At 51.2% G+C, this 21208-nt stretch overlaps 3 protein-coding genes across 11 annotated transcripts; 2 read left to right on the top strand and 1 right to left on the bottom strand.

The window, feature by feature from the left end:
• Positions 1–1839: 1839 nt before the first annotated feature.
• VKORC1 (vitamin K epoxide reductase complex subunit 1) lies at positions 1840–4588 on the top strand. Of its 2 annotated transcripts, XM_079120119.1 has the most exons (3): positions 1910–2255; positions 2981–3090; positions 4151–4588. In XM_079120119.1, exons 1-3 carry the CDS (start codon positions 2083–2085, stop codon positions 4357–4359), a joined length of 492 nt encoding a protein of 163 aa, XP_078976245.1. In that variant the 5' UTR covers positions 1910–2082; the 3' UTR covers positions 4360–4588. The 2 variants fall into 2 exon arrangements, with proteins under 2 accessions (XP_078976246.1, XP_078976245.1); XM_079120120.1 differs by lacking the exon at positions 2981–3090 and having other exon boundaries at positions 1840–2255.
• A 154-nt stretch (positions 4589–4742) lies between these two features.
• PRSS53 (serine protease 53) lies at positions 4743–11577 on the top strand. 5 transcript variants are annotated; one of them, XM_079120112.1, is made up of 11 exons: positions 4743–6269; positions 7212–7232; positions 7351–7513; positions 7839–8104; positions 8249–8403; positions 8522–8741; positions 10030–10180; positions 10260–10504; positions 10587–10732; positions 10961–11177; positions 11440–11577. In XM_079120112.1, exons 1-11 carry the CDS (start codon positions 6212–6214, stop codon positions 11457–11459), a joined length of 1662 nt encoding a protein of 553 aa, XP_078976238.1. In that variant the 5' UTR covers positions 4743–6211; the 3' UTR covers positions 11460–11577. The 5 variants fall into 5 exon arrangements, with proteins under 5 accessions (XP_078976238.1, XP_078976235.1, XP_078976237.1 ...); XM_079120109.1 differs by having other exon boundaries at positions 7839–8403; XM_079120111.1 differs by lacking the exon at positions 4743–6269 and having other exon boundaries at positions 7213–7513.
• On the bottom strand, positions 11476–21163 carry ZNF646 (zinc finger protein 646). Of its 4 annotated transcripts, none has more exons than XM_079120095.1 (3): positions 20871–21162; positions 14302–19691; positions 11476–12319 (listed from the first exon to the last, which is right to left on the bottom strand). In XM_079120095.1, exons 2-3 carry the CDS (start codon positions 19607–19609, stop codon positions 12198–12200), a joined length of 5430 nt encoding a protein of 1809 aa, XP_078976221.1. In that variant the 5' UTR covers positions 19610–19691; positions 20871–21162; the 3' UTR covers positions 11476–12197. The 4 variants fall into 4 exon arrangements, with proteins under 4 accessions (XP_078976221.1, XP_078976222.1, XP_078976220.1 ...); XM_079120096.1 differs by having other exon boundaries at positions 20767–20885; XM_079120094.1 differs by having other exon boundaries at positions 11477–12319; positions 20960–21162.
• Positions 21164–21208: the final 45 nt, after the last annotated feature.

Genomic DNA, 21208 nt, shown 5'->3' with positions numbered 1-21208 from the left:
TGATGTTCATTGAACAGAGCAGGGAGGTTCAACTTCAGTGCCTCTTGCTGGCTGTGTGCTATGCCTGGAAGATCCTTCCTCAATACCCTTATAGTTTGCTTCCTCACCTCCTCAAGCTTTTGTTCAGCTCTCAACTGAATGAAGCCCACTCTTCCATCCTAATTAAAATTCCAGTCTTCTCCATTCCCTGTTCTGCTTTACTCTTTATCCATAGCATTTATCACTGATAACACTGTCCATACACACACACATGTATATGTATGTGTGTATATATACTGTGTCTGTGAAGTACTGGGGATGAACAACCCAGGACCTCATCCATGCTAGACAAACATTCTGCCCCCAAACTACACCCCAGCTTCATATATATCATAGGAATTGCACAGTTCCCCCTTCTTTTCCACAATATAAAACAAGAGCATGAATATTTGTCCACTTTAATGATTTATTCCAACCTCCTAACATAATTCCTGGCACATAACAGGTACTTAATAAACATCTTTATTTATTTATTATTTAGGTACTGGGGATTGAACCCAAGGGTGCTTAATCACTAAGCCACATCCCCAGCCTTTTTATTTTTTATTTTGAGACAGGGTCTTGGTAAGTTGCATAAGGACTTGCTAAGTTACTGAGGCTGACTTTGAATTTGGGATCCTCGTGCCCCAGTCTCCTAGGATTTTAGGTGGGCCCCATTGTGCCCGGCAAGGCTCGGACATCTTGGAAAGTCATTATTCTGCCTACCACAGAATAAGAGGAATGGATCTAAGAAGGAGCAGTCACAGAAGAAGAGCCAGCAGGAGAGTGAAATATCACAGAAGCAAAGGAGGAGAGTTCCCAGGAGGGAATGCTTAACAGTGACTAATACTATTGGGAAGGCAAACAAGACAAGACTTGAAAAATAACCATTGGACTTAGCATCCTGCTGACAACCAACTCTAGTTGTCAGGGGGTGTTTGGTGGAGGAGCTAGTTTATGATACAGGTATCAAAGAATAGGTGAAGAAGCAAAGACTAGAAACACAAAATATTTCCAAAAACCGGACTGCGAAGGGAGGATAAGGATAGTAAGGTGGGTGGGAGAGGGAGTGGTGATTCAGAACCCCTGGCCAAAGGAAACTTGTTGCTATTTCTGAAACAGGAAAGAGAAAAAAGTTTGCTTGAAAAGAGTGGGTAGGGGGCTGGGGAACACAGTTGGTAGAGGGCTTGCCTTGCAAGCACAAGGCCCTGGGTTCAATCCCCAGCACCTTGAAAAGGGTGGAGAGGTTGCAGGGGAGATGGGATGCCTGTAAAGGGGAGCTTAGATAGGAGGGACTGTTGGGTTGACCCCTGCTTAGGTTCCCCTAGGAGGATGCCACTGTGATGCCACAATAGTGGAGAGGTTAGAAAAGTGTCAAAGGTGTGGACAACTTAATGGGATTTAAGGACCGAGAGCCACGGGCTGACAGAAAGTGCCAGTGAGGTAGGAGGGAATGCAGCCTCAGGCAGGGAGGATAGTTTACAGCCTGAACGGTGTCTGAAATAAGTTTCAAGGGACATGCTTGCTTCCTGAATCAGATGGAAATTCGCCGAATTTCCTAGTCCACTGAATGTGCCAATGTTTAGAACAGGGCTTGGCATAGAGAAAACGCTAAATGTGTGTGTGTGTGTGCGTGTGTGTGTGTGTGTGTGTTGGCATAGCTGGGAATTGAGCCCAGGGCCTCACGCATGCTAGGTAAGCGGTAGGTAAGCGCTCTACCGCGGAGAAATATCCCCCAACACTTATTTTTTTAAACTCTAGGGACTCCATTTCCCTTGATGCCTTGCAACCTCTCCTACTCCAATTCCCATCATGCCTGACAGCCGCCTTGTCTGTAATTGCTCAAGTTCAATTCAGTTTACCAGTCCCAGCATTCCTAGCTGTTTTCCTAGCTTGCCCTCATGCCTATTTAATGCTAACAACAACCAATTGGATCCGAGAGTGGGAGAAAGGCAGGCCAATAGCCCAGTTAGAGAGGCGGTAGAGGACGTGGCCCTACTCTGTCCGGCCCCTGCTCGGTGGCTGGTTCTCTTCCAACTGGCGCCTCCCGCTGGACCGGTAGACATGGGCACCACCTGGAGGAATCCTGGATGGGTGCGGTTTGCACTTTGCCTCACGGGCTTAGTGCTTTCTCTGTACGCGCTACATGTGAAGGCGGCGCGCGCCCGCGACCGAGATTACCGCGCCCTCTGCGACGTCGGCACTGCCATCAGCTGTTCGCGCGTCTTCTCCTCCAGGTGCGCGGGCAAGTTGACTGCATTGGGCCCCACGGCCAGGTTGATTTTGGAGTCTGGAATCCGGGTGTCCAGGGAATGGACACTTTGAAACCGAACTGCTCGGGAAGTCGGGTGTGCACAGGGTCTGGGCCACCCAGAGATGTTCCAGATAAGACAGCAGGGCAGAGGGGCACATAGTCCTGGGGGGCTGGGGCTTGAAATCGCACGTGGATCTGGGTGCCCAGGGACAACGGTTATCGGGAAAGAGGGGGAGGTAGCATGTAGAAGCTGACCGTGGTCTTGAGGGTGGCACCCCGGGACAGGGAAGTAAATGTGACTGGGTTTTTAGTAATTAGCAGGATGATAGAACACACGGAGGAAGGGAGTGGATGGCCAGAAATTGGATATTTGTGGGTCCAGGGCTAGGAGAATGTGCCCCAGATTTTCCAGTTTGGGAAAACTTTACTCCATCCTTGACATCTAAAGACTATTGAAGGTACAGGAGAGAGAGGGCCTGGAAGAACCACGGCCAGCCCTGGGGATAAGGTAGGACAGGGGTAGTGACATGGGATCCTGACGTGGCCAGATATGCGGGAGGTCAGGAGGTCATGGACCTTTGGATCCCTTGGGTAGGCGGGGAACGGAAAAGGGGGGCAGCCAGCCCAGGTGGCTTCTTGGAAATCACTTTTCTAGAACAAAACCCAAGGCACTAGCTTGACACCACTAACCTGAGTCCCCACCACCAGGTGGGGCCGGGGCTTCGGGCTGGTGGAGCATGTGCTGGGAGCAGACAGCGTCCTCAATCAATCCAACAGCATATTCGGTTGCATTTTCTACACGCTACAGCTGTGGTTAGGTGAGTGGCCCCGCCCCTTCCAGCTAGGCAAACCTAGCCCCACCCCATGCAGTCTTAATGACCCAGACAGTTGACAGCCAGCTGCTCATCACTAAGCATCCTTGGGGTAAGGAGGGAGGAAGGGCACTAACAGGAGTCCTTCAGTTTGTTTAGGTCAGAGGCTGACCTAAAGATTTCCTAGGAACCTTTTTATATTTTATTTTTATAAACTATTTTATTCTTTTAAGCTATACATGACAGTAGAGTGTATTTTGACATATATACGTGGAGTATAACTTATTCTAATTAGGATCCCATTTTTGCACTTGTACATGATGTGGAGTTTCACTGGTCATGTATTCGTGTATGAACATAGGAAAGTTATGTCTGGTTCATTCTACTGTCTTCCTATTTCCATTATATTTTATTTTGAGATAGTGTCTCCCTAAATTGCTTATGGCCTCATTAATTTGCTAAGGTTGGTTTTTAACTTGTAATCTTCCTGCCTCAGCCTCTTGAGTCACTGGGATTACATGCCTGCACCATGCACCCGGCATTTTTTTTTTTTTTTTTTTTTTTTTTTTTTTTTTTTTTTTTTTTTTAGATGGGGTCTTGCTTTGTTGCCCAGACTGGCCTCAAACTCACCGTCCTCCTGCTTCAACTTCCCCAGTAGCTAGGATTAAAGGCATGTGCCACTGCACCCAGCCAGAAGTTCCTTTTTTTTTTTTTTTAATATAGTCAATTGCAGATGAACATGATATCTTCATTTATTTTTTTATGTGGTGCTGAGAATCGAACCCAGTGCCTCACACATGCTAAGCAAGTGCTCTACCACTGAGCCACAACCTTAGCCCCCAGAAGTTCCTTTTTGAGGAGAATTTTAAAAATGACCCTTTCATTTTATGTAGAGCTGTGCAGGAAAATTCACTCTTCGGGACCCAGGGATTGTTGAACAGATAGGCGAACAAAGGTCTTAGAGAGGACCCGCCAGAGCCTTTTTTTAGAAGTGCTGTCTAGGTGGCACCAGAAGTCACAGCAGTGTTCTAGAGGTGGCCATTCTTTACCCTTTTCTGCTTTGCAGGTTGCCTGCGTGGACGCTGGGCCTCTATCCTGCTCGTGCTGAGTTCCTTGGTGTCTCTTGCTGGTTCTGTCTACTTGGCCTGGATCCTATTCTTCGTGCTCTATGATTTCTGCATCGTTTGTATCACTACCTATGCTGTCAACGTGGGCCTGATGTTGCTTAGTTTCCGGGAGGTTCAGGAACCTCAGGGCAAAGTCAAAGGACACTGAGGTCTCACCCCAAACCAGGCTGACCACATCTGCTTTACTTTAGCACATAATCCTTGCCCAATGGAGGCATTCCAAGTCCCTAGAAGGCCCTTCATCCCTCCCTCCACATCCCCTCCATAACCAAACACAGGAAAGTGGACCAAATGTGCCTCTAGCTCTGTCCCCAAGGGCAGGTTTCTGCAATTGCCCAGGGAGAGAAGGTTCTGAGCAATAAAATTTCTTAAATAAAGTTGGTCAAGTCTGAACCGTCTGTCTGCTAGGGATACTGGTTTTGGGCTTCCCCCAGTGTTGCCTTCTCTGGAACTGGGAAGGATGAGTCAGAGGGAGAGTGGAGGGCCTGCCTGGGAAGGGTGGTTGTGGTTTGTCTCACCTCTAGTATGTGGAGTCAGCAAGGTCTGGGGCACTATCAGCTCCCACCCTCAGGAAATAGGCTGGCAGCTTGTCCTTCCTGCCCACAAGAGCCGGACCTCCACGCACACACCTTCAAGGACAAGCTGCCATTCTAGCTCTGGGCATGTGTGCTAGGAACATCTTCCTGTAATCTAACCTCAGTCCCTCCAACTGCCTTATCTATCATCCCAAGCCAGTCTTGGCAGCTTTGGAGGTCAGGGCCAGGTTGTGTTTTTGTTTTTCCTGATAAGTACTGAGGACTTGCCCACATGCCAAATACTATTTTAAGAATTTATGTTAATGTGTTAATGTATTTGATCCTGTAGCAATTGTAGGAGGTAGAACTATTAGAATTCCTATTTTGGTGAGGAACCTGAGGTACACAGAGGTTGTAATTTGCCTAAGATCATACACCTAGTGCCAGGAAAAAATTAGGGCGATCTCAGGGTTTTTGTTTTGTTTTCTATTTTTCCCAGTGGAGGGCCTCACACATTTGAGGCAAGCATAGTACCACTAAGCTACACCCCAGTCTTGTTATCTGCTTCTGGTTTGGGGTTTCTGGCTGGTCTGAGAAGTCAGAGAAAAAAGATGCACCTCAAGTATTCTCTCCCAACTGAGAATCTTCCAGCATTTGTAAGAAAAGTGGGCACCAATGTAACCCTATTTCCTGGGAAGGCAGCAGGCTCAGAGAAGTGTTGGAATTTGCCATAGGTTCATTACCAGCAAACAGCACAGAGACTTGATCCAAAACCTAGCTTTGTACATACTGTCTCTGAAGCAGAAATAGGGAGAAGGTATGTGAGCCTACCTGGCCCTGAGAGAGGCAGGGAAGCCAAAATAAAAATGGAAACTAGGAGGGTCTGCCAACCATGCCCTTCATAGTTCTGAGGGAATGTTTCTATGCTGGGAGCGAGTTTACTGGAAGCCAGGCTCTCATCAGAGCATTTTCACATTCAACAACAACTCCTGAGTTTTTTGTTTGTATCAGGGATTGAACCCAGGGGGTTTTAACCACTGAGCCACATCCCCAGGCATTTTTATTTTGAGACAGGGTTTCACTAAGTTGCTGAGGTTGGCTTGAACTTGTGATCCTTCTGCCTTAACCTCCCAAGTCACTGGGATTACAGGCGTGTGCCACCATGCCCAGCATCAATTCTGAGTTTTTCTGACAAGGCACAGACAAGTTAACTGTCCAAGGTGACTTAAGTAGTAAAAGGAGGAACTGGGATTTGAACCCAGGAAGTATGACTTCATGGTCAAGGCCCAGAGAGGGGTGATGGACCAGCCCTGGGGTCACACAGCCCCAACCCCAAAGCTAAGAGCTGCTGGCTACACTCCAGTCCAGGAAAAGCCATGACTCCTGACTACTAGCCAACTGGGGGTGGAGCAGAGGTGGAGCCAGGGAGACCCAGGTGGCTTCTCTGAGAACCAGAGCACAGGCGGCAGAGTGGCCTGGAGCAGCATGAAGCAGAGCTGGGGACCAGAACTGCTCATCCTAGGAGTGGTGGTCCTTATAGAGGGTAAGCCACCCATTGGTGAGGGAGTGGGGAGTGACATGGCAGGGGTTTACAGGCCACCCTCTGCTTTGCTTCGCTGCCCCTGGAGTTTGGTGAGGAATCCTGTCTGTGGGGCAACAGTCTACCTAAGGTAATATCATTGTGGTTGTTGGGGCAGGGGATATGTGACCAGCTGAGTCAAAATGGGTGTGATTTTCTCAAGCAGGGTTAATCTGTGTCTGCAGGGACTATCATTGTATCTCTGGGTAGTCCTACCTATGTGTGTATGTTATGTGGTCTGCCTCTCTGCTTTCAGACTTACCTCGGGCAAGTTCAGGGCCCCCACCCTGGCCTAGGTGTTGTCTTTCCTCCATCACATCTTGGATCTCCCAGCTCAGATGTTCAATGGGCAGGTGTATGCCCTATGTATGGAGAAGAGGCAAGGCAGGGACCCTTTGGTAGAATCCCAGGCAGCTCCTGGGAAGCTGGGAAGTCTGAATTGTTAGAACAGGGGTGGAGTCAGTCTGAATCTTTTAGGGCCTTTCCCCTCTTGGACGTGACATAGGCCTCTAATCCTTCTTCTTAGGCTTCCATAGTTGAAGAGACAATTAAGCTAATGCTCTCTACAGACAGGCTGCCTCCCTGACTCAGTGCTGGGGGCAGGAGTTGGGGGTTCTGAAGCCTAAAGGAAGGTTGGTCTGGTCCCAAGCTGAACCCCAGGCTCTGCTTCTCAGGCCCAGGAGTGATGAGCACAGCTGAGGGAGGAGGACTAATTACTGAGTGTACACTCTGAATGGGTTCCAATAAAAGCTGTTTCTCGGCCTCATATAAATATTTTCATTTTGGGAGGGGCTGGTGAGATAGCCAGAGTCATAGGTAAGGACCCAGGGACTATCCCACTGAGCCTGGGCTGGGCAGGTAGGGTGCACCCAAGCCTCACCTGTGTCTCTTTCCCCTCCCCACCAGGTCTTCAAGCAGCTCAGCGTGGTAAGCTCTGGGGAAAGATATGGGGACATGGAGGCTGGATCTTACTTAGGTCTGGGTCAGGCCTGGAGTGGAGGCAGGACAGGGGTCAGAAGTCACTGTGACCCATCTCTCTCCACAGTCTGTGGGCAGCGTGGCCCTGGTCCCCCCAAGCCTCAGGAAGGCAACACAGCACCTGGTGAATGGCCCTGGCAGGCCAGTGTGAGGAGGCAGGGAGTCCACATCTGCAGCGGCTCCCTGGTGGCAGACACCTGGGTTCTCACTGCCGCCCACTGCTTTGAAAAGTGAGTCATGGTTGGGGTCAGACAGGGTCTCTGGCTTAGGGGTGGATAATTTGTCCCCATGCCCCACAAAACTGGTCCCTGCACCTAGAATAATAAAATGCCATTTGAGAATCTGCCATGTGCCAGGTACATATTATCAAGTTAATTTTAACAACAACCTTTCATGGTAGAAACTTTACAAATGACTGAGCTTGAGAGAAGGGAAGGGCTGTGCTTAAAACCATGGACTGATATCTTCCCATCTTCCACCTACCTATGCTATGTCCTATGGCGTCATTGTCTCTCCTTGCACTCAGCAGTGTGGGTCTTACCTTTCCCATTCCAGGGCAGCAGCAACAGAACTGAGCTCCTGGTCCGTTGTCCTGGGTTCTCTGCATCGTGAGGGGTTAAGCCCAGGGGCTGAGGAGGTTGGGGTGGCTGCCCTACAGTTGCCCAAGGCCTATAACCACTACAGCCAGGGCTCAGACCTGGCCTTGCTTCAGCTTGCCCACCCCACGGCCCACACACCCCTCTGCCTGCCCCAACCTGTCCATCGCTTTCCCTTTGGAGCTTCTTGCTGGGCCACTGGCTGGGATCAAGACACCAGTGATGGTAAGTGCTGTCCTAGCCGAAAGTCCAAAGAGGCATTCTGCTTGCCCAATGACACACAGTCTCATCTCTTGACTGTCCCAGCCCTAAGTCTCCCTTGCTTCCTAGAATTCAGACTCCAGCCACAGTCCCTATCTCTTTTGCCAGTTCCCAGGACCCTACGGAATCTGCGCCTGCGTCTAATCAGCCGCCCCACGTGTAACTGTCTCTACAACCGGCTGCATCAGAGGCTCCTGGCTAGCCCAGCCAGGCTGGGAATGCTGTGTGGGGGTGCTCAGCCTGGGGTGCAGGGGCCTTGTCAGGTCTGAAGGGAAGGGAACAGGGGAAACAACCTAATCTTGGGCTGGGGGCTTAATCCACAGAGAATAGAAGAGCTGAAGTCACAGGGTATCTGTCCTTGTCTCCATTGCCTGTCTCCAGGGAGATTCTGGAGGTCCTGTGCTGTGCCGTGAGCCTGATGGACATTGGGTTCAGGCTGGTATCATCAGCTTTGCATCAAGATGTGCCCAGGAGGACAATCCTGTGCTGCTGACTGACACAGCTGCTCACAGCTCCTGGCTGCAGGCTCAAGCTCAGGGGGCAGCCTTCCTGGCCCAGAACCCAGGGACTCTGGAGACCAGTGATGAGGACAGCTGTGTAGGTATGAGCAGGGGGTGTTCACAGTGGGGATGTATGGGAATACTAAGGCCTGCATGAGGACTTCTGGGCAGCAGGTGGAAACCACAGTGAAGCAAACTTCAGTTCAGAATAGAAAGTTGATACAACACTATCAAGGGATGAATGAGGAAGCTTTTAAGGTCTCTTTCAGCCCTTGGGATGGGAATAGCCCCACTGGGGCTGAGAGGCATAGGATGATTGGAGCTTTATGAGTTTGGAGTTTAGGTAAGGAAAGGGATCACTGAGATTTGAGTGGAGGTTTTTTTTGGGATGCTACAAGCTTCTGCACAGATTCAATGAGACAGGGCAGGGCACCACTCAGATACCTGGCATTAAGTGACTGACATGCAAATTGCATGCAAAATAATTCCTGGGAAGGAAGCTATGTCTTGATGTTGAGAGAAGCACCAGTGAGCCAGGCATTCTGGAGCCAGTCCAGGCCTGGAGGGATGCAGACGGGTGGGGCGGGGGAGTAATGAGCAGGGCAGAGCACTGTCAGACCATCTGAGTTTAGAGTCAATCCTGGCTTTAAGATATTTTTAAAGATGTTGATGGACCTTTATTTTATTCATTTATTTATATATAGTGCTGAGAATTGAACCCAGCACCTCACACGTTAGGCAAGTGCTCTTTCACTGAGCCACAACCCCAGTCCTCAGGTCTAGCTTTTGAACCCAGGAGCACCCTTTCACTGAGCTACATTCCCAAACCTTTTGATTATTTTGAGGGTCTTGCAAAATTTCCCAGGCTGTCCTCTTATTTGTGATCCTCCTGTCTCAGCCTCCTGAGTAGCTGGGATCACAGGCCTGCATCACCACTTCCAGGTAGGCTTGACTTCTGAATCCCAAATCTGCTACTTGCTCTTGGTTTCAGAGCTAGAAAGTCACTTAACTTCTCAGGAACTACAGTTATCTTCTCAGGAACTTCAGTTATCTTTGATAATGAGGGTAACAAAAGTCAATTTAAAAGGATATTGAAGTCATGTGTGGTGGCACATGCCTGTAATCCCAGAGGCTTGGGAGGTTGAGGCAGAAGGATCTCGAGTTCTAAGCCTGCTTCAGCAACTTAGTGAGACCCTGTCTCTAAATAAAATATGGAAAGGGTTGGGGATGTGGCTCAGTGGTTGAGTGCCCCTGGGTTCAATTCCCAGTACCAAAAAAATTTTTAAAAAAAGATATTGAGAAGATTTGATAGCATATGGTAAGTATTTAAGCACAGGGCCTGGCACCTAATGAGCACTTAGGTCAAATGATGTAATCCATCTTTTTCAGCCTGTGGATCCTTGAGGACAGAGGATCCCCAGGCAGGAGCCCCCTCCCAGTGGCCCTGGGATGCCAGGCTGAAGCACCAGGGGAGACTGGCCTGTGGTGGAGCACTAGTGTCAGAGGAGGTGGTGCTGACTGCTGCACACTGCTTCATTGGGTGAGCTCCTGCACCTCTCTCCTTTGTGCCCCTTGCCCCAGTTCTGTTACCCAGTGCTCTCAATGCTGCCTCTGCACAGGCGCCAGACCCTAGAGGAATGGAGTATAGGGCTAGGGGCTGAACCAGAGGAGCACAGCCTGAAGCAACTCATCTTGCATGGGGCCTATACCCACCCTGAGGGGGGCTACGATGTGGCCCTCTTGCTGTTGGCCCAACCTGTGACACTGGGCCCCAAAGTGCGGCCCCTTTGCCTGCCCTACACTGACCACCACCTGCCTGATGGGGAACGTGGCTGGGTCCTGGGTATGGCCCGTCAAGGAGCAGGTATGTAGAACGAGGGCCATTAGCAGTTGTCCATCCAGCCTAAAGGCCACTGGGACATTGATTCTTTTCCCTTTTCCTATAGGGATCAGCTCTCCCCAGATGGTACCTGTGACTCTCCTGGGGCCAAGGGCCTGCAGTCGTCTGCATGCAGCCCCTGGAAGTGATGACATCCCCATTTTGCCAGGGATGGTGTGTACCAGTGTTGTGGGTGAGCTGCCCCACTGTGAGGTAAGGCCCAGTTCCTCAAACCATACCCAACAGACCTCCAGCATTCCCTCACCCTGCAGTTCATGAAAAGACCTGTCAGGCTTGCCCTTTACCTCTGCCTCCCACCTGAAAGTAATCCTTTGGGCCAACTATCCCCCAAATTGCCAGAGATTCAGTCCCTAGCCCCTTCTGCTTTCCCCAGTTGCCTAAAGGAAAAAGGAAGTCACCCAGTGTCACCTGACCTGACAGGGCTTGTCTGGAGCACCACTGGTGCACAAGGTGAGGGGCACATGGTTCCTGGCTGGGCTACACAGCTTTGGGGATGCCTGCCAAGGCCCTGCACAACCTGCGGTCTTCACAGCACTCCCTGCCTATGAGGAATGGATCAGCAGTTTGGACTGGCAGGTCTACTTCGCTGAGGAGCCAGAACCTGAGGTTGAGGCTGGAAGCTGTCTGGCCAACTGGAGTATGTGACCCTGAGGCCTTCTTGATGAACTGTCCTTCTCTCTCAGTTTAGGGAGGGCACTATTCTAACCCACCTTTAGCTGACTTGGGTGGGGAAGAGCACTGGACAGACCCATGTGGATTGTAGGGAATAGGCCTCTCAACCTCTTTCAGCCTCAGTATTCTCATCTGCCACAGGAACTAAGACAGATGCTATTCTTTCAAGGGAGGGAACAGAGTTGTGAGGATGAAGCCAACCCCACCCTCATTTTTCACCTCAACAGGTCAACCAGCCAGCTGTTGACAGGTGACTCTCTAGGCTGTTCACAGGACGCGAGAAAAGTGAGGCAACTCCCACATCAACACCTCTGCACCCGCCTCCCCACCATGTGTAGTTCCAGTCCCTGGGACAGCCCAACAGCCCATCTGGTTGTGGAAAGGAGCCTGCCCAGATGGGAAGATGCTCCCACACTCTGTGCTGCAAGACAGGGATGTCACCTGTGGATGTTCCCACACTCAGCTCTGCTCTCCAATGCAGGAATCCCCAGTTCCCCTAGCCTTCATTCTCCAGACACAATCACACCAATCATTTGTTTTGAAACTTCCTTTTTTTGGGGGGAGCAATTTTCCATTTTTTTAAACTTAAATAAATTGTTACAAAATAGACTTTAGAAAATAAGTTACAAACTGTAGCAAAAGGCTCCCCTTCCACAGGCAACATTCCCACTCCTGGTACTCTCTGAATCTGCCACACCCCAGTGTTGGAATCTAGCTGGTGAGGGTGGCCCAGCACCTTGGCAGAGCCTGGCACCAGGAAGAGCATGGTGACAAACGCTGGGGGAAGGAGGTCCTTCAAGGGCAAGGACATGAGGAACGACCCATCCCTTCTGGGGAAAGAAGCCAGATGTGGGTCTTCTTCACGGGGAGAGGAGAAAAGAGATGGGGATGCCCAAACTACTCCTGAGCAAAACAAGGAGATCAAGCCCCTCTCTGCCTGAACCCCCCCCCCCCCCCAACGTTCTGATCTTTGGAGACTTGAAGTTCAGAGGGAGAAGCTGAGGTCTGCAGGCCACTGGGATGAAGGGTCCAGAAGTAGGGTCGTGGGAGTGGGTGGAGGGGGCAATGACAAATCCCCTCTGCCTGTCGCTGGTGCCACTGGGGCTCCTGGGGAGAGAGAGAAAGGAGGTCACCAACTTGTGGGGGCAGATGCCACATGTCCCCAGTCCTGCAGGCCATTCCTTCCTGCTCATGGCCCTGGAGGCCCATATGAAAGTCCAGGAATTCTAGGATTCCCAATTATTTTCCCAACTGGCTAACTTACTCCATTTCCCTTGAAGTCATAAGAAATCTTTTATACTGGGAGTCATCCCTTTAGCTCCCAGTGGACTGTTGCCCACCATCCTCTCCCCTGTTAAGCTCTGGTGAAGTGTCAACATCTTGGGACACCCATCTTTCGTGGCCACTATATGGAATGGGTCCTCCTTTCTAGAGGAGGTGGAGGGAGCGAGCCCAGGGCTTGCTGAAGAAATAGGATGTCCCACTCCTCCACAGCTTTGTCCTTCAACAGGCTGGGTGGAGGCAAGTCTACACTGAGATCCCCTCTTGATAGAGTATGAGAGACAGGGGCTAATAACTACTGTTGCTACAGCCCAGCAAGGCTTCAAAGAAACAATTATCTGTGACTCAGTCCTCCAGTTAAAGACATGCAGGGGGTGGGGGAATTGCAGGTGGAAAGGGTGGTTTGGCTGGATCCTAAAAAAGATGGCCAGTGGAAGAACATAAGAGTTGACTAAAGGGAAGAAAAAGAGATATGGGCAACAGTCATAGGAAAGGATTAGAGGTCTAGTTTCCAAGAAAAAAAGCAGAGAAAAGATGTAGGGAAAGAGGTACAGGGAACTGGTACTGACCAGTGACCCAATTTCCACAGCAGTCAGTAGTGAAGCCATAAAGTAGTACAGGAAAAAGCAGTCACTGACTGAGGGGGCTGACCCCATACCTCTCCCAGCGTAGAGGACATTCCCTCTACCCCACCATATGAAAACCCAGGAATCCTGGGATTCCCAATAATTCCTCACCCATGCCCATTCAGAGAAAGAAAAAAATCTACGCAAAATGAATGACTTCATCTTTTTCTCTGAAAATCATTACTGGCTGAATCAGGAGGGTTTCTAGATGTGGTAGCCAACAGATACCCAGTTACTCCCTCCCCTACCAATGAAACAAAAAGACGTTCCTCTTTGGCTATAGACCACACAGCTACATGTGCCCCAGACCAGTACCTCCTACCTTGTACTGCCCCAAACCATCAGACTATTTATCTCACAATGGCTTGGTATTAATATTCGATTATATAAACAAGGAAGGTGAATCCCTGAGAGGTTAAATGATGAGCTTCAAGTCTCAGTTTAGGGGAAAGGGGATTAGATGTAAATTTTAGCCTTTTAGTTAACAAAGCATGTGTGCTTCCCCTATGGTGCCTCTAAAATAGCTAGGGCTGCCTTTCAGCTGGCCCACTCTCTATCCTACACCCCAAAGAGCTTATTTGAAGAGTCAATGGGATTTCAAAATGAGTCTGACCCATATCTTTTTTTTTTTTTTTTTTTTTTGTTTATATATTTTTGTTAGATGTTGACAGACTCGCCTCACACATGCTAGGTAAGCGCTCTACCACTGAGCCACAACCACAACCCCTTGACCCATATCTTTATGTGTGAGCCCAGGATAGATCCCAAAATCCAACCTGCTTTATTGCAGTGATAGCTCCTTGGCCCCTTAAGAGTCCACCCCTACTACACTCTCAGCACATGAAGCCTGAAAGACACCTCAGCTCACCTCTGGGGTGGAGCATATAATGCAGACCTTATGGTAGACCTCAGCTTATGGCATTTCCCTGACAACAGTGAATGGTTCAGATCTCAGTTGCTCTAAAGATAGCATCCTTAAAATAGTTTATTCACTCCAGGTCCCCCACCCTCTTGGAATACATGTAACTCTTCCCATTCCTTGTCTCACACCCACCTTAGAGCCCAGTTTCACCTTCCCCTAATGCCCCCACTCTTTCTTAGAGCCCAGTTTCACCTTCCCCTAATGCCCCCACTCTTTCTGGGACCCTTCAATCCTCTACCCAAGTCCACTCATGCCCTTACCAGAGCTGGTCACTGTCCATTCTCCTTGGTGCTGCTGCTGATGCTGCAGGAAGCTGATTCGGCGGCGGAAGTGACGGGGACAATGGGGGCAGGTGAAGGGTCCCTCCCTAGGTGCATGGACTCGTCCATGGCCCTCCAGCCGGGCAGCTGTCCGGAAGGCCTTGCCACAGATGTTGCAGCGGTGGCGTTTGGGATCTGTGTGGGTCCTTCCATGGTTCTTAAGCGACAGCAGGTTAGGCAGAAGTTTAGGGCACAGGGAGCAGGGATACAGTCCAGTGGTGTGGGCCTTCTGGTGGTTCAGCAGGCTCCCAGCATGGCGGTAGGAACGCCCACACTGGGCACAGCGGAAAGGCCGCTCCTTGTCTTCAGCTGCTGTGGAATTTACTCCTTGCCCTTCACTAGTTTGCTCAGCATTCTCTTCTGGAGCCCTGGGGTATTGTGAAGGGGCCTCCTGAGCTTTCTCTTGACCAGAAAGACCAGCTTTGTCTTCCAGAGTTCCAGCTTGGGAACCTACAGCCTCCTCTACCTGACTTGGCATCTGACTGTAGCCCTTGGCATGGGTCTGCAGATGGGTGACCAGTTCATGGTGGCACTGAAAGGCCTTGCCACAGTCAGGGCAGGCAAGAGTCTGGGCAGCTATATGGTTGTGGCTGTGACTCTTAGTGGCTACAGGATTTAAGAAATCCTTGGAGCAGAGCAGGCAATAGTGGCGATCTGTCTTATGGGTATTATGGTTTGAAAGGTCATCTGACTGGCAAAAGGTCTTACCACATTGGCTACAAGAATATGAATGGCTCTCTGGCTGGGGCTGAGAGCTGCTGTCTCCATCATCCCAGCTATCCATGTGACTCAGACTAGGTCCATTGGACTGGCTGTGAGCAAGATGGCAAGGGCTACTGGAGACAGTATCTTCTGATTTGTCTTCTGGCTTGATTAACAGCTGACCCTGTGGAACCCAATCTCTACTGTGATTCCTCAGTCTCCTCTCTTCTTGCCACCCATCTGTCTTCCTCATGCCCCACAAAACTGGCTCTGCAGCTTCTGCACCTTCTGCCCTAATGGGGCTCTGACTGTGTTCCCCTGGTCTCATGGCTCCATCTTCCATCTGGGGTACTGCCTCAATACCACCTGACCTGTCTTCAAGTCCCAGATCATTGGCTAAGTTCTCCTCACTGCCTTCTGTACCATTTGGGTCTCCATGACCATTGGTCTGCTCCTGTTTTGTCTTTTCCTCATGCTCCCTAAGGTGCCGCTCCAGAGATACCCGGCCAGGAAAGCCCCGGCCACAAAGAGCACAGCGTACAGCTGCCCGCCGGGACCGGCCTGCCCGCCGTCGCCGACTGTCAGAGTGCAGCCTCTGATGGTCCTTTAGGGCCATGCGGTTTGAGTAAGTCTTGGGGCAAGTGGGGCAGCTGTATTGGCCTGTCTCATGGCTGCGCCGGTGGTTCAGGAGGCTGCCTGCATGGCGGTAGGTCCGCCCACACTGACCACATCGAAAGGGACGATCTTCTCGGGTCAGCTTTTGGGTACCCCCGCGCCGCTCAAAATGGACTCGTTGGTGACTACACAGCTGTTTTCTCAGACGAAATGCTTTCCCACATTCACTGCAGCGGAAACGCCGAGGGTCTGCGTGGATACGCCGGTGGTTCTTGAGAGACATGAGGTTTGAAAAGCCCTTAGAGCAGGCCTGACAGCCAAAGTGGCCAGTCTGGTGGCTCTGGCGGTGATTGATGAGGCTACCAGCATGTTTGTATGAGCGGCCACACACCTCACAGCTGAAGGGCCGCTCAGAGCTAGCCTCTGTCTGACAGCCCTTCTCTGCTGTCTCCAACCTTGGCTCTGTATCTTCCCCCTTCACAGTGGTCTCTTCCCATGCCTCTTCCTTCACCTTAGCCACCTCCTCCAGGGGTTCCACTTTAAGTTCTTCCTGGAGCTTGCCCATTTCTGCCTGCTCTGGCCTCTTCTCTGTCACATTCTGGGGCTCACTACTGCCTCCTGCCTCCGGGATGGGTCCCACTTGAGGCTCAGCACCTTTGCAGCGAGGGTGGTTCCGCAGATGATTACGGTAGGCAGCCAGGTTGGGGTAGCAGCGGGAGCAAACAGGACAGATGAAGTCCCCAGTCTGGTGGATCTTGCGGTGGTTCACCAGGCTGCCCCCGTGGCGATAGGTCTTGCCGCACTGGTTGCAGCGAAAGGGTCGGGGCTGGGCCTCCAGAAAACTTTCATCAACCTGCATGCAAAGGCTGTCTGCAACTGTGCCACCCACTTCCTCTTCAGATTTTGTGTCCCCACCCTCTCCAGAGACCGGGGTCACTGTGCCCTCAAAGACACTGTTAGCAACCACCTCCGTGGCATCACCTAACATTTCCAAGCAGGTGGGAGCCTTGTCTGTGGTGTTTTCTGAACTCTGAGTTTGGTGGTGACGTTCCAGGCTCCCCAGGTCATCATAGGTCTGACCACAGCAGCCACAGATATGTCCATAACCTGCCCCATCCAATGCTTCCACCTCCCGCTGCAGCTGATTCAGCAGCTCTGCTTCTGAGAGCTGCAGTGGAGGAGTATGGGTGGAGGCTACCTCTGCTGCTCCTTCCTCTTCCCCCTCCTCCTCTGAGCCCTCAGTCATGCCAGAGGAATTGTGAGCCTGGCGCCAGTGAAGCTTGTAGCCAGTCCGCCCAGGGAAGATCATACCACAGAGGCAGCAGAGGAAAGGCTGTGCTGAGACCACCTCCCCTGGCCCATGGTTCTGGAAGTGACTGCGCAGGGCAGGCAGAGAGTCAAACTCCTTTGGGCACAGAGAGCACTGATAGATACCTGGTGGGTGGCAGGGCCTATGACTTAGGAGGCCAGTAGCATGGGGGAAAGAGCGCCCACAGTCAGAACATGTGTGAGCCACCTCAGACTGCCAGCTGGTAACAGTTTCAGCAGAGTGGGAAGAAGAGTTAGGCTGGTCAGTAGTTGGTTTCTGGTCTTTGTCCATCCCAGTAAGGCCAATACAGAAGTGAGTCCCGTTGCCTTCCTCATTACCTGGGATGTCCAAATTGTCAAAAAAACAGGCCTCCTTACTTTGTACTCTGTCCTCAGTGTCTCTGCTCTCTTTATCACTGGCCTCATTCCTCTCAAGCTCACATTTGTCACCTTCAGATTCAGCCTGCAAACAGTCCCCATCATTTTCCAAGTTGCCTTCAGTCCTACAAGGACTTTCCCCTAAAGGTCCTTGGGAACGGTCTGGGCCCCCATTGTCTTCCAACTCCTGGACCCAGGTCCCCCCTGGTGGGAGTTTGGCTTCTGCCTTATTGGCAGACCGCTTCCGATGCCGCCTGCTCCGCCGTCGACTATGGCGTCGCAAATGGTTCTTCATGGCAGACATGGTGTGGAAGTGCTTGGCACAGGCCCCACAACTGAAGTCCCCTGTCTGGTGAGTCTGCCTGTGGTTGATAAGGCTACCCGAGTGTCGGTAGCTCTTCCCACAGTCTCGGCAGGCAAATGCCCGAGGAGGTGACACTGTAGTCTCTGTTCTCTTTTCCACTTCCCCTGCCCTATGGGTCAGGACATGATGTTCAAGACTGTCAGGATCTTCAAAGAGCATCCCACAGATGCTACATATCTGTGGTGATGTCCCATTTGCTACTGGGGGGATATCAGTGGCCTCCTCTTCATGTTTGCACAAGGGTCCCTGATCTGTGTGCAGAGCTGCCTCTGCTCCCACTGGGTCAGGTGGGAGTTCCACCTTGAGGTGGCTTGGGGGACCCTCAGTCCTTGGGTCTGCACTTCGGCGAGCAGCCTTGCAATGTACCCGCACATGGTTGCGCAGGGCCATGAGGTTGGGGTACTTTCGGGGACATAGTGAGCACTGGTATTCTCCTGTCCGATGGCTGTGGCGGTGGTTCACCAGGCTTCCCCGGTGGCGGTAAGCTCGACCACACTCATTGCACTTATAGGGGCGATGGTCCAGGGTGGCAGCAGAGACTCCATCTTCTCTGTGGGTGGTCTCAGTCAACAGCAAGGGAGCTGGTGGTACTGATGACTGTCCATCTTCCCCAGCTCCTTGCCGAGGCCTATGATGAGCCCGCACATGGTTTTTGAGAGCAGCTGCATTGAACAACTGTTTGGAACAGATTGAGCAGGGGTAGACACCTGTCTGATGACTCTTTCGATGGTTGATGAGGCTCCCAGCATGGCGGTAAGTACGGCCACAGTCCCCACAGCGGAAAGGCCGGTATTCTTCCAGGCCACTGTCTTCTAGCTCCCCAGAGCCATTCAGCATCTGTGTACTAGGTAGCTGGTCCTGGTTGCTCTCATCTATATGACCATTGGTGGTGGGCATCCCTTTCTCGTCCCACTGTTGCTCCTGCCTTTCAACCTCATGGGACTGCTGGTGTTCCAACAGGTCTCGGGGGAGCCGGAAGGCACGAGGGCAATAAGGACAGTGGTAAGGCCGATATTGGGCATGCAGTCGGGAATGGTTCTTCAGAGCCATGAGGTTAGAGAACTCTTTGAAGCAGATGGCACAAGGATAAACACCCAGGGTGTGGCTCTGGCGGTGATTGGTGAGGCTCCCAGCATGTTTGTAGGTCTTACCACATTGACTGCACTTGTACCGCCGTTCCTCCTCAACAGGAGACTGGGTAAGCTCTTGTCCCCCAGTGAAGTTCACTACCGATTCAGCCAGATACTGTTCCAAATTGCTAAGGAGGCTGCTTGCTGGAGTTGGGAGAGGTGGAGTTCTGGCAGAATTGGTGGTGGGCCCCCAGACCTCTGCACCCTCCTCAGGATCTGGTTGGTTTTCCCAGCTTTCCCTTTGTCTGGTGGGCAGATCTTCCCAAGTGCCAGAGGTTGCCCTGGGGTCAGATCCAGACTCACAGTCAGGTGTGTCTTTTGTATGTTTTGTCTGGTTTCCCCAGCCTTCCCCAGGGCCAAGCTTTTGGTCCCAGGAGTCAGTGGACACTGTCTCACTCTGGACACTTGGAATGGCTTCTTTGGGGCGGGGGGGCCTGCGCCTGCGCCGGCCTTCGGGAGCATGAGTCCTCATGTGGCTCTTGAGGGCCATGGGATTAGTAAAGTCCTTGCCACAGGTCGTACAAGGGAAAAGGCCAGTCTCGTGGGTTCGGCGGTGGTTGACCAGGCTACCTGGGTGACGGTAGCCCCGCCCACACTGCTGACAGCGGTAGGGCCGAGGGATGCTGTCAACTTCCTCACTATCCTGATTGGGAGATGGATGGAGCAATTCTCGGTGCCGTGACAGTTCTGGGATGCTAGGAAAGTGACGCTGACAGTCAGAGCAGCTGAGTGAGAGGGGCGTGTCCTCCATGGGTCAATGTGACAGAAAACTGATGGTTCAGGAGGAACAGACAGGTGGCAGCAGCATCTTCTTCTGGTGGAGGAGCCAAGGCCTAGGGAGAGGGGGCAGTTATCAAATTTGGCCTGAAATTAACTTTGACTCTTGGTTCTATGAGCAACAAGTTCACCAGAGGTCACTGAGAGGTTCTCCAATCATCAATGCCCAGGGACCTACTTTCTACTAGATCTAATCTGGGGGCACCATGATGTAAGGCCTCCCTATGCACAAGCTCCCCAAACATGGGAGTTCCTCTAGGCTTAAGTCATCCCTAAAAGATAAGGAAATAGAAGTCTACAGAATAATTCACTTCTGATCACTAACCTATTATCATGTCTTTCAGACTAGATCCAAAAGGCCTACTGTTCCTAACCATATACTCTCTAATTCTGTGAAAACAAAAAACTTCTATGACACCTAAACAAGGAAACTAGACTTGTTCCTGGGCTTAATAATAAGATAAGTCCAACCCTTTCTCCTTTATCCTTCAACTAAATAAAGTAGTCTGGAAGCAGTGAAAAGCAGCTACTTTCTCCAGATGACAACTAAGGACCTAAGAGTTAGAAGTCACTTACCAAGAAAGGACTGGTTTGTTCCCCCTCACTCTAGTCTCTCCAGTGTCACAAAGTCTCCTTCCCAGAAAACTCTTTTGCCAACTTTTACCTACTTCACTAAAACCCAACTATCTTCCATTTTGGGGAAAAAAAAAAAAAAAAAAAAAAGTCCCCACCTCATTTCACACTGGAATTTCATTTCATCGCCGACTTTTTCTATGCCAAGCCGCCTTACCTCACCCTCACCATCCTTTCTTAATTTTCTTCTACTTCCTCTCAATACTGATGATGACAGCAACTCATGGTGAACAGTACCACGTGCCAGGCATTGTAAATATATTCACCGTGTGACTAAATCCTAACACTCCAATGCCAGTTAATCCAGTTTACAAATGAGAAACCCACTGACCGAGGCAGTCTTCATCTCAAAGCCCTTGCTTTCTCAGTAGTAGACTCTCGTGCCTCTTAATCATCTTGGCCTTCTCCAATTCTGACTCTTCACTCCCATAGGACACCAATACAACTCTTCTCTGTGACTCTAAACCCTCTCACTGAATCTGCCCTCGGAATTCTCACCTCCCAAAGCTCCTTCCCTCAAGAGTCCCCTTCCCTAATCAACCACCGACGAGGTCTTCTTGCGTCACTCATCTCTTCTGCCAATTTCCTCTCAGGACCCCTACCTTGCACGGCGGACCCCTTCCCGTTCCCGCCGCGGGCGCGTCCGTTGGGAACCGCGAACGAGAGCGCGCCTGCGCACTGGGACCCTTACCCTAACTGCAGCCGCGCGCCCCAGGGGGTGGCCTTGGGAGGGTCTCGCGCTCCCACACACGGACAGTCAGCCAGGGTTCCCGGAGAGGGGGAGAACAAGGAAAGAAGAAAAGACGAAGGTGGAGGAGGAGGAAGGTAGGGAGAAGAGGGCACAGCTGGTATGATCCAGAACTCTACCCCCCACCTCCGCGGACACTTCCTATTGTTACTAGGAAACAGGAAGTGTCCGAGATGCAAAATCTTCCCCGAA

This window comes from Sciurus vulgaris, assembly GCF_902686455.1.
Source record: "Sciurus vulgaris genome assembly, chromosome: 18".
In the NCBI taxonomy this organism is placed as follows: domain Eukaryota; kingdom Metazoa; phylum Chordata; class Mammalia; order Rodentia; family Sciuridae; genus Sciurus; species Sciurus vulgaris.
Note: the sequence above shows the minus strand (reverse complement) of the source record. Positions and strands in the feature narration are given on the sequence as shown.

What these genes read in the sequence shown, in the direction of transcription:
- VKORC1 (XM_079120119.1), top strand. Translation starts at nt 2,083, where the DNA reads ATGGGCACCACCTGGAGGAATCCTGGATGGGTGCGGTTTGCACTTTGC. An exon ending in TCGCGCGTCTTCTCCTCCAG is followed by an intron (nt 2,256 to 2,980) that starts GTGCGCGGGCAA and finishes CCCCACCACCAG; the next exon opens with GTGGGGCCGGGGCTTCGGGC. An exon ending in CACGCTACAGCTGTGGTTAG is followed by an intron (nt 3,091 to 4,150) that starts GTGAGTGGCCCC and finishes TCTGCTTTGCAG; the next exon opens with GTTGCCTGCGTGGACGCTGG.
- PRSS53 (XM_079120108.1), top strand. Translation starts at nt 7,260, where the DNA reads ATGGAGGCTGGATCTTACTTAGGTCTGGGTCAGGCCTGGAGTGGAGGC. An exon ending in GTGAGCTGCCCCACTGTGAG is followed by an intron (nt 10,733 to 10,960) that starts GTAAGGCCCAGT and finishes CTGACCTGACAG; the next exon opens with GGCTTGTCTGGAGCACCACT. An exon ending in AAGCTGTCTGGCCAACTGGA is followed by an intron (nt 11,178 to 11,439) that starts GTATGTGACCCT and finishes TCACCTCAACAG; the next exon opens with GTCAACCAGCCAGCTGTTGA.
- ZNF646 (XM_079120095.1), bottom strand. Translation starts at nt 19,609, where the DNA reads ATGGAGGACACGCCCCTCTCACTCAGCTGCTCTGACTGTCAGCGTCAC. An exon ending in ATGGACAGTGACCAGCTCTG is followed by an intron (nt 12,320 to 14,301) that starts GTAAGGGCATGA and finishes CTCTCTCCCCAG; the next exon opens with GAGCCCCAGTGGCACCAGCG.